General features: G+C 39.8%; 1 protein-coding gene across 1 annotated transcript in view; it reads left to right on the forward strand.

Moving 5' to 3' along the window:
• Nucleotides 1-9,282, forward strand: part of MOSPD1 (motile sperm domain containing 1) — a 23,367-nt gene extending 14,085 nt beyond the window's left edge. Inside the window, exons 4-6 of the mRNA XM_006741245.3 lie at nucleotides 503-720; nucleotides 5,563-5,724; nucleotides 7,694-9,282. Of these exons, the coding sequence (XP_006741308.1) occupies nucleotides 503-720; nucleotides 5,563-5,724; nucleotides 7,694-7,725 (412 nt within the window). The 3' untranslated portion in view covers nucleotides 7,726-9,282. The remainder of the gene's footprint in view (nucleotides 1-502; nucleotides 721-5,562; nucleotides 5,725-7,693) is intronic.
• The last annotated feature ends 659 nt before the right edge of the window (nucleotides 9,283-9,941 follow it).

The raw sequence follows: 9,941 nt of genomic DNA on the forward strand, positions 1-9,941 counted from the left end.
TTTCCTTTACCTATCGTTCTTTTATTTTTTATTTTTATTTTTTTTAAAGATTTTATTTATTTATTTGAGACAGAGAGAATGAGAGACAGAGAGAATGAGAGACAGAGAGCATGAGAGGGAGGAGGGTCAGAGGGAGAAGCAGACTCCCTGCCAAGCAGGGAGCCCGATGTGGGACTCGATCCAGGGACTCCAGGATCATGACCTGAGCCGAAGGCAGTCGCTTAACCAACTGAGCCACCCAGGCGCCCCCTATCGTTCTTTTACTTCAGACTTTTATTCGGTGTTGTAGAGTATGTGTTTTCATCAAATATTTTAGAATCACCCATTTCCTTTTGGGTTATGCTGTGGCTTTTTTTTTTTTTTTTAAAGCGTCATTAGCAACTTTCTGTATTTGAACATTTGGTTACAGTTAGTTAATGTTCTCCTGTATGAAATCTCAGGCTGAATTCTGTTTGACAGGCCCCCAGAAACCTAAACAGCATTTATTTTTTAATGTTTTCAGTGTGATTCGTCATAGAGATGTTCAATCCTGTCACTATGGCGTAAAAGACAAGTTCCGCTTTCAAGTTTCCGAGCAAAGCCAGAGGAAGGCTTTAGGAAGGAAAGAGGTTGTGGCTATTCTTCTCCCATCTGCAAAAGAACAACAAAAGGAAGAAGAGGAAAAAAGGATAAAGGAACATTTAACCGAAAGTTTATTTTTTGAGCAGTCCTTTCAACCAGGTAGTTTTGGGGTTGCTTTTAAAGCCCGTTGGCGCTCTTAACGCATTTCTAACTGGAAAAAGTCATCAGGGAGCTAAGAATCATTACTAGAAAAATGATCTGCCACTTTCCACCTAATTAACTACTTCAGAACGGAACCGAACTAGAGATCAGGTACCGAAAAATCGAGCAAGAGGCCTAGAGCTGGACTTGAAATGAGGAGAGAAGCTCTTGGCTGCCGAGGCTGTAAGGAGAGGCCGAGTGTTGCTATCGCCTCTGAAATGTGTCGACCCGAGAATGCAGCCCCCCTGTACTTTCGAAGGCTAGCACAATTTGGCAATTATATACTTTTGTTTCTGTGACTTTCCCGTATCCTTTCTCATTTAATTAGTTTGAAGAAGGAGAGAGATTGTGTTTGGCAATAGGCCAAGCTTGGTGCGCTGTTCATATTATTTTGAAAAAAAAAAAAAATCTCATTAAAGTTGAAGTTAATTAAACTAAGTAGATTATAATATCCCCTGTGGGCTATTAATTGAATCCCTCTCCATTCCTCATTTCCTTCCAGCTTAGATATTCAGAAGTGTTATGATATATTCTTTCAACATTGACACTATCCTCATATTCAACTCTTTGGACGTCATTCTTCCTCCCTCTTAACGTCTCATTATCTCCTTCCAACCCCATTATAAGAGGAGGAAGATAAAATTTTCCATAGAAAAACATGGAAACTTTTTGATAGTGATATATGAATGTGATAGCAGCTGTCCTTGAAATTGCAACATTGTCTATGAGGAATTAAAAACAAATCTACTTGTCATTACATTAATTCACAGGTCCCTATCAGTTTGTTCATCTTAGAGCTTAGAGTGTTTATTTGGATAACACAGGGAGTAATGCCTCTTTGATTTACTGTGGGCAAGAGTCTTCTCCATGTACGGAGTGCCCAGGTTTTCTGGTGACACCGAGACTAGGGACTAGGTAGAAGCCAGTAGGTTGCTTCTTCTCAGCAACTGTTATTGACCGATAGGACCAGATTTTCATCTTTCGAAGCTGAAAGAGAGCCTCTGGTAAATGTCACTTTGATCTCCGATCAGTATTGTGAAGTTGACTTATACATGTTTATGGTAATGCAAGATTCCCCCTTGGAGATACCTCCTCTAGAATAAGAAAAGTCATATAATGACTATTTGGTTTTTGATGTTCAATTCATAATTTAAAGGAAAATGGCCATCGGCTCATTTCTGTATTTAACAGACCAGTTTAATAGCCCCCCCAAATAATAAGGATTACAAGTTTTATATTTTTTCCCTTTATTTTAAAACTTACTAGAATTCAAGTGAAAATCATCCTAAAAGGCTAAATAATTACAGTGTGTATTAATTGAGCATTTTATTCTTATTTTCCCTGGACAGTGAACCTTTGGTATCTGAAGCATATTAGAGAATTCTTCTAATTGTAAAATCAAAGTAGATAAAGAAAGGAGGTGATTTCTGTTTTGGGAAAAAAAACCTCTCTAAGCCATCCATGTCAGGAAGCCCAATGAAGACAAGCACCTTATTTGTCTAGTTAACTCTCATGTCCTCGGCCACGAGCAGAGTGCCCGGCACAGAGTAGTGTGTGCATGGGTTTCACTACGAGGGCTGGACTTCTCATCCAGTGGGGTCTGTTGGATTGGTTTGCTTTGTCTCACAAGGTTTCCATGGCTCTTGCCACTCTTCAGAGCAAGGAGCGACACGGTAGAGCCCCGTATGAAGTCCTGGCCGACATGTCCGGTTTGCAAGGAGTTCCCCCCACGTTCCTAATAACGTGGTAGGAAACTGAGGAAAGTTTTCTTCTTTAATAGTGTATAATGGTGCCTGATTTAGTCCATGTGGACAAAGTGATATTTTTCACTTCTGTTTATTAAATGAATAGTAAATTACATGTGGTTTCCAGTATGTAAAATTCTATGGTTTTTCATTAAGTGTCTCTGAACTAAAATGTTGAAACGAATCGAGATTGTTTGGGGGGAGGTTTTGAAATGTCATTATTTTTGCACATGTTTAGCTTAGAGAAATGACTATCAGACATACCGCAAGTGCAGCAGTGTTGTGAGGCTCTGTGGACCAGCCGGAAAATGGGCAGAGGCTAGATCGCGAAAGATGTAGATTTTATAAATGTGTTCTTATAAGTGTATCGAAAGGCAGGAAAATGAGAAATTTCTTCTCGAGCTGATTCTACTATAAAAGACATAGCAGTAACAAATTCATAAAGGAAAACAGCACCTACAATCCCACACACTTAACAAATCTGCTTACATAAGTGTTCCGTGTTCTTTTCCAGACCTTGTCTATGTGCATAAGTACATTTATATATATATATATATATTTTTTTTTCATTTAACAGAAATTTAAGAGAAACCCACAAAGCATACTTGAACAAAATACCAAAGCCCAGGTGATTAAAAAGATGTTTTGAAAAGATGCAGCTGCGTCTTGGTGGGTTTGTCTTAATTACATTGCTAATGAACCGCTATGTCTGTGCAATGTTTTGAGTCCGTGCCCTCTGGCTTAAGAAAATTAGACTCTTTATTATTGTTTATAATAATAAAAGATTGAAAATGACCTAAAAGTCCATCAATTGGGGATTGGATTAAATTATGAATATTCATAAGATGGGATGCCAGGCAGACATTTATTTCCAAGGATCTGATAGAATGACAGATGCTTATACGTTGACATAGAATGAGGCTCATATATATATTTCGGAGAGGAAAAAACAGTTATAGAACAGTATGCATATTATGATCTCATTTATGTTAAAAAAAATTTTTTTTTCATGTTTATGTGGGTGTTTATAAACTCTGAAAGGATCTGTACCAAGCTGTTAACAGTGTTCTCTCTAGGAGGGTGAGACTGATCAGGAACCTTTATGTTTTCTATAGCTCTATAAAATTTTTACAACAATCCTGTAGTATCAGAAGAAAAGCCATTTCCACTTTGAAAAATTGCAAGCATCTATGCAAATGTCTTTGGAATTTCTCTAAATACTAAGAATTCCTTGAAATTATCTTTATTGTGGGTTTTCAGCCAGCGGTGTAGTAGTCCTAAATAAATGTTTGCCTTGAAAGCTTATCTCTGCAGCAAATATAAATACAAAGATACTTCATTTACTAACTAAAAAGAAGACTTGTTTTTAGGTATTTATGCTGTTGTTTCGTCTCAAGCAATAATCACTATAAAATTTGAATTTGTTTCCACCTGTCTGGCTTTGGCAAGGCTCAATTAAACTTCGCACAACAGCTAAGGTATTAATAATTTAGAAAAGCTGCATTTAATAATAAAATGAACAGTGTTATTTCATTAATAAAACACAAGATTGTGTTGCTGTTGGCTATTCCTTTTAATGAAAGAAGGGTGGTGGGAAAAGCTCTATGACAGAATATGTTGTTACCGGGTTTCTTAAAAATATGGGTATGAATATTGCACACATACAGCAAGCACTGCTAATGTTTTTTAAATTTTCTTTTATTGAAGTAAGAACACTTAACTCACAAATGTTTAAGTGTACAATACAGTGTTGTTCACTGTAGGCACAATGTTGTACAGTAGAGCTCCAGAACTTATTCATCTTGCTTGCTTGAGACATTATGCCCGTGATTAGTAACTCCCATTTATTTTTTATTTTTTTTAAAGATTTTATTTTATTTTTTTAAGATTCCATTTATTAGAGAGAGAGAACATGAGCAAGGAGGAGGGGGGCAGAAGCAGAGGCAGAGGGCGAAGCAGGCTCCCCTCTGAGCAGGGAGCCCGACGCGGGGCTCGATCCCAGGACCCCGGGATCATGACCCGAGCCGAAGGCAGACGTTTAACCGACTGAGCCACCCAGGCGCCCCAGTAACTCCCATTTTAAACACACCCCCAATGGTAACCACCGTTCTACTCTCTGATTCTGAGTTGGACTGTGTTTTAGATACCTCATGTAAGTGCAGTCATGCAGTATTTGTCCTGCTGTGACTGGTTTATTTCATGTAGCATAATACTTGCCAGGTATTGTTTCTGCTTCCTCCTTTGCTGTAAATGGAATAGAGCAGGGGACAAGAATTTTCACAGGTAGCTTTTTTTTTTTTTTTTTTTTAAGATTTTATGGAGAGAGGGAGAGGGAGAGAGCACGAGCAGGGGGGAGAGGGGCAGAGGGAGAGGGAGAAGCAGAAGCAGACTGCCTGCTGAGCAGGGAGCCTGACGCAGGGTTCGATCCTAGGGCCCCGGGATCATGACAGCTGAAGGCAGACGCTTCACCGACTGAGCTGAGCCCCCCTGGGCGCCCCCACAGGTAGCTTTAAAACACTCATGTAGTGCTTTTCTGCTGCTTTTACTGTTTTCAAAAATGGTAGCAGGATGCTACAGTTATGAGGACCAAACCTGTCTACCTAAGATACTCTCAGAAGGCAGTGGGCTCCAGAATGGAGTAAGAGACACAAGCCATCCATTGGGGTACAGGAAGAAAATATCAGAACTTCAATTTCTATTTCTAGCCCATTCTTTAAAAATTCTGTTGGTGTATTTTATAAACACATACAGACGATGCATGCTTGACCACTTTCTACTCATTAGGGTGAGGCGGGGGTGGGTAAGGATGGTGACCCCTCAGTAGGAACTTACTACCTCACAATGCCGTTTCAACACTCCATTTCTGTAACGACTCAGAGACATTATGGGCTTCCAGATAAGTCCAGCAGATACGTCCCTATGGCATGGAAATGATGGGCAAAGAGAGAAGTAAGACAAAACCAGCATCCTGGTGAGTGGTAGACCGTCTATGCGAATGAACTTTGGTCTTGGGGCATTTTTAGAAGCAAGCTCAGGAAGTGTTGTCTTTTTACAGAGAACAGAGCTGTGTCCTCGGGACCTAGCTTCCTAACTGTCTTCCTGGGAGTGGTGTGCATTGCAGCTTTGATGCTTCCCACACTGGGGGATGCGGGATCACTGGTGCCCCTCTACCTCCACTTAAGTGTGAATCAGAAGCTAGTGGCCGCTTATGTCTTAGGTAAGTGCTAAAGCTGCGCGTGGGGTGTGTGTGTGTCCGGTGGTGGCGGCGGCCTTAGATGTGTAAGGGCCATGGGGCTGGTGCTGCTTTAAATTTTTTTGTTTTAATAGAAAAACAGGTAAGATAGCTTCAAAAGCATGTGTTGAGGAGGTAAAGTGCATTTTAAGATTTAATGTTTTGGCTTACATTTCGTTCTTTTTTATTTTCCTCTTTAAGTTGATGTAAGTCCTCTTTACGCGCGTGGGGGCTCAAACTCACAACCCCAAGATCGAGAGTCCCATGCTTTATTGACTAAGCCAGCCAGGCGCCTCGACGATGAGTTCTTTGTAGCTGATTGATCCGGCACCTAATGCTGTATTCAGTTGTTTTCATTTTGCTGACTTGAGATGGTATAAAACAGGCCTAAAATGTAAGATGTGTATATTGCCCCATCCAGCATTTCTACTTCTAGGAACTGATCCCAGGGAAACCCTTAGACAAAGTGCATACAGTGATAAAGGTGAACAATGCAGCCTTGTTTAACACTGTGAACCTTTCTCTTTAAACCAGTTCCCAGATTTCCGTTAAATCATTCTTTCAGTCATCCTGGCTTGAAATCTTATAATTAGTTTAACTGAACAAACAGTTCCTCAGTCCCTGCCACGTGTCAGGGATTAGGGATCCAGTCACGGCTGTCTTCATAGTCTCCTGTCACCTCTTCCGAGAGGCCAACTCTTTCACTATTCTCTCAGTACTCCTTGGTATGCTCTCTTTTTTTATTTTTATCTTTTTAAAGATTTTACTTATTTGACGGCGTGCACGAGCAGGGGGGACGGGCAGAGGGAGGGGGAGAAGCAGGCTCTCCGCTGAGCAGGGAGCCTGACGTGGGGCTCAATCCAGGACCCCGGGATCATGACCTGAGCCGAAGGCAGACGCTTAACCGACTGAGCCACCCAGGCGCCCCTGTGCTCCCTTTAAGTTTCAAAATTGTCTTCTCAATTTGGCTTCCTGCCTTCTATCTGTGTCCCTTCTCTTCCTATTCCTGCCCCCGCAACCCGTTATTTTAACCCCCCAAATGCCCCCATTGCATTGCTGTCAGATGGATTTCCATTCTGCTTTGGTTTCACCCCCGCCACTCCCTACCCGGGAGCCGTCAAGGACTCCCCACAGCCCAGAGAAAGAAGTAGGACTCCGTAGTTGGGCATCCGAGGCTCTCCGTCCTGAGACCTCTTTTGAGCCAGTCTCATCCAGCTGATCGCCTGTATAAATCCTTGATCACAGCCTGTGAGGTTAGTCCTGAAAAGCTCATCGAAGAGTCTGGTCAGCCTCTTGGTCCTCGCTTTGCCGTCCCCACACCTGAAATGCCTGCTGATCTCCTTGTTCTTTATCATTCCTGTCCATCTCTTAGGCTTATTTCAGCTTTACCTTTCGGGGCATCTTTTCTGACCTGCCCAGGTCCTACGGGATTGTTCTCCCTCTCTGTACTTTATCACTCACCACTTTTTTTTTTTTAACCACTTACTTAGGACTGAGCATATTCTTACATTATTAAATGTTTATGGTTTCATGTATGGAGTCTCTTCAAAAGAGACAAGCCCGGCAGGAATATTGTGCTTCTGTCTCTTTGTGGTCCTAGAGCCCTGGGATACAAATAGGCTCGACCTGTTTTTGTTGATGAACTTGGCTGGCTTTACTGCTATTCTTATAGCTGATGGGACTGGATAAAGTGGGAGGTATAGTTGATGGTTAAAAAATTAGCTATGGCCAGACATTAGTGATTTAATTAAATCTATCCAGTGACTGCCCATTGCTGTAAATTGGATTTCTTCTGTATAATATCAACTAAATTCAAACTGACTTTGGATTCTTGGTAGAGTGCCTGTCTATGTGCTGTATTTTATTTGCTCATTGAGATCTAAACAATTGCTTATTGAATGGAAGACTTTGTAAAATGCATGGCTTTAACTGTTCTCCAATTTTTTTCTTTCAGGTCTTATCACAATGGCTATACTTAGAACATGAGCAAGGAATTCAGTTGACTTCTGAAGTAAATTTATCTTGCAAATATGAATGTGGACTGCCTTTTATCTCTCTTTCACTCCATTAACATGCTACAAACTATTGAATGATTTACGACAATTGCAAAAGTATAATATATATTTTAAATTACTCTATAATTTTATTGGAAGGACTCCAATACATTATGTTACAGACAGCAAGGATGCTTCTGAGTGACACCTAGGGAATTATTTGAAGAAATTCTTTTTATATCTAAAGCTGTTGTGCAAAAGACTTTAACTAAAACATCTATTTTCTCATTTTTTTTTTCTAATTCACTTTGATTCTTAAGGTTATATGTCCTTCCAAGTGAAAGGCCTGAAAGAGCAAACTGACCAGCCTAAACATGAAATGACATTTATTTCCCTAACTACAAACAGCAGTGTTACTATGTAAACGATACCTTGTCCTCTGTCATTATAAACAGTTGCCATGGTGTTTTTAAAAATAAGTCTTACAGTTAATGTGTGGAGGGTAAAAAAAAAAGAAAAAGCATAAAGTATGGAGGGATCATGCTTATCCTGTCCTAGGATCTCCCAGAAGACCAGACATATTTAATTCATATGGTGAACTACAGGATAGGTAGTTCTAGGGTTTTCTTTGACACTCCTAGAAGTAGCATGACTTCTCTATTTGGTCTAAGAATTTGAAAGGAAGGTAGGCATTTGTTTAGTTATTTGGTTCACCCTGGCTTTACCTCTGGATCATGCTTTATGTTAATAGGAGGAGAAAAAATCACTTTATCATTTCTTCCTAACCCCTTGCCTGACTGTCAGCAACTAGCCTGGACTGGGATTACCAGATGCCGGGTGGTGTATGTAGAGATGTTTTTCACCTTTAAACTCTAAGCCAAGTATAGGAAATCCTTGATATGTGTCTATTTTATATCAGTCACTGAGACATTTTTTAAGTTTCTATTTATTAAAACAACTTTACCAAAAAAAAAAAAGTCCCCAAAGCACAAATATTTACATTTCTTTATAGCTTCTTCTGATCTTTAACATATATATGCAGTTTTAACTGTTATTGTCATAATAACTGATCTTTTGACTTAGGATTTTTATCTGAGAGCACAATGCATTGAGTCTCTTGAAAATCATCTTTCACATCTTTTTATAGAATGAACTTCTGCACTGCTACTGTAGTCTTCCCAAGGAATATACATAACCACAAAATGTATGCCCGAGGTTGGTTTTTGCAGGAAATAGTACTTTGCTTCTAAAGTGAAAGCTTTTACATATCCTCTTTAATAGAAAATCCTCATTGTTTAACAATTTGGGAAAGCTAAATCATTAAATGGATCATGTCTGTACATTATGTAATGACTGAGAAGACAGAAATGTAATTTATTTTAAACTTTGTTAAAAAAAATTATGTTTGGAGGTTATTCTTGTTTCTCTGTCCCTTTCAAGCCCTCCCATGTATGTGTGTGTGTGCGCGCGCGCGTGTGTGTATGAGATGACACATTGTAAAGGACAAATTACTTTAAAAAAATAAATGGAAATGGAGGCCTGAGTTTCACACTGACGTACACATTTTATTCTGGTTACCGCTGAGGAACTCCGTTTTAGTCTCCTGTTTCCTAGAGCTGTCTCCTATTCCTGTGAGTTAAACAGGAAAAATAAGAAGTGAAATATATGAGCTAAAATGTCTTAAGTTTCTTATTTTACCAGGGGAATTAATTTGTTTAAATTTTTGAATAGGTAATAGTCACGTGCTTCCAAAGTCAACTATAAAAAGGTATACCGGGGCGCCTGAGTTTGAGCCCCATGTTGGGCGTAGAGATGACTTTTTTAAAAAATAAAAAGGTGTGGGCGCCTGGGTGGCTCAGTTGGTTAAGCGACTGCCTTCGGCTCAGGTCATGATCCTGGAGTCCCTGGATCGAGTCCCGCATCGGGCTCCCTGCTCTGCAGGGAGTCTGCTTCTCCCTCCGACCCTCCCCCCTCTTATGTGCTCTCTCTCATTCTCTCTCTCTCAAATAAATAAAGTCTTTAAAAAAAATAAAAATAAAAAAATAAAAAGGTGTACAGTAAAAAAAATCACTGCCTTCCCTGTCCACTCAGATCCTTTCAAGTGACCACTGTTGTTGGTTTAAATATGGTTCCATTGTTTCTTTATCTAAATACATATTTTCATTTTTATGGTTTTATATGTAAATGGTAGCTTATTCTATATACTGT

Source organism: Leptonychotes weddellii, chromosome X (genome assembly GCF_054177405.1).
Source record: "Leptonychotes weddellii isolate Sample4059 chromosome X, ASM5417740v2, whole genome shotgun sequence".
NCBI classification, from domain to species: domain Eukaryota; kingdom Metazoa; phylum Chordata; class Mammalia; order Carnivora; family Phocidae; genus Leptonychotes; species Leptonychotes weddellii.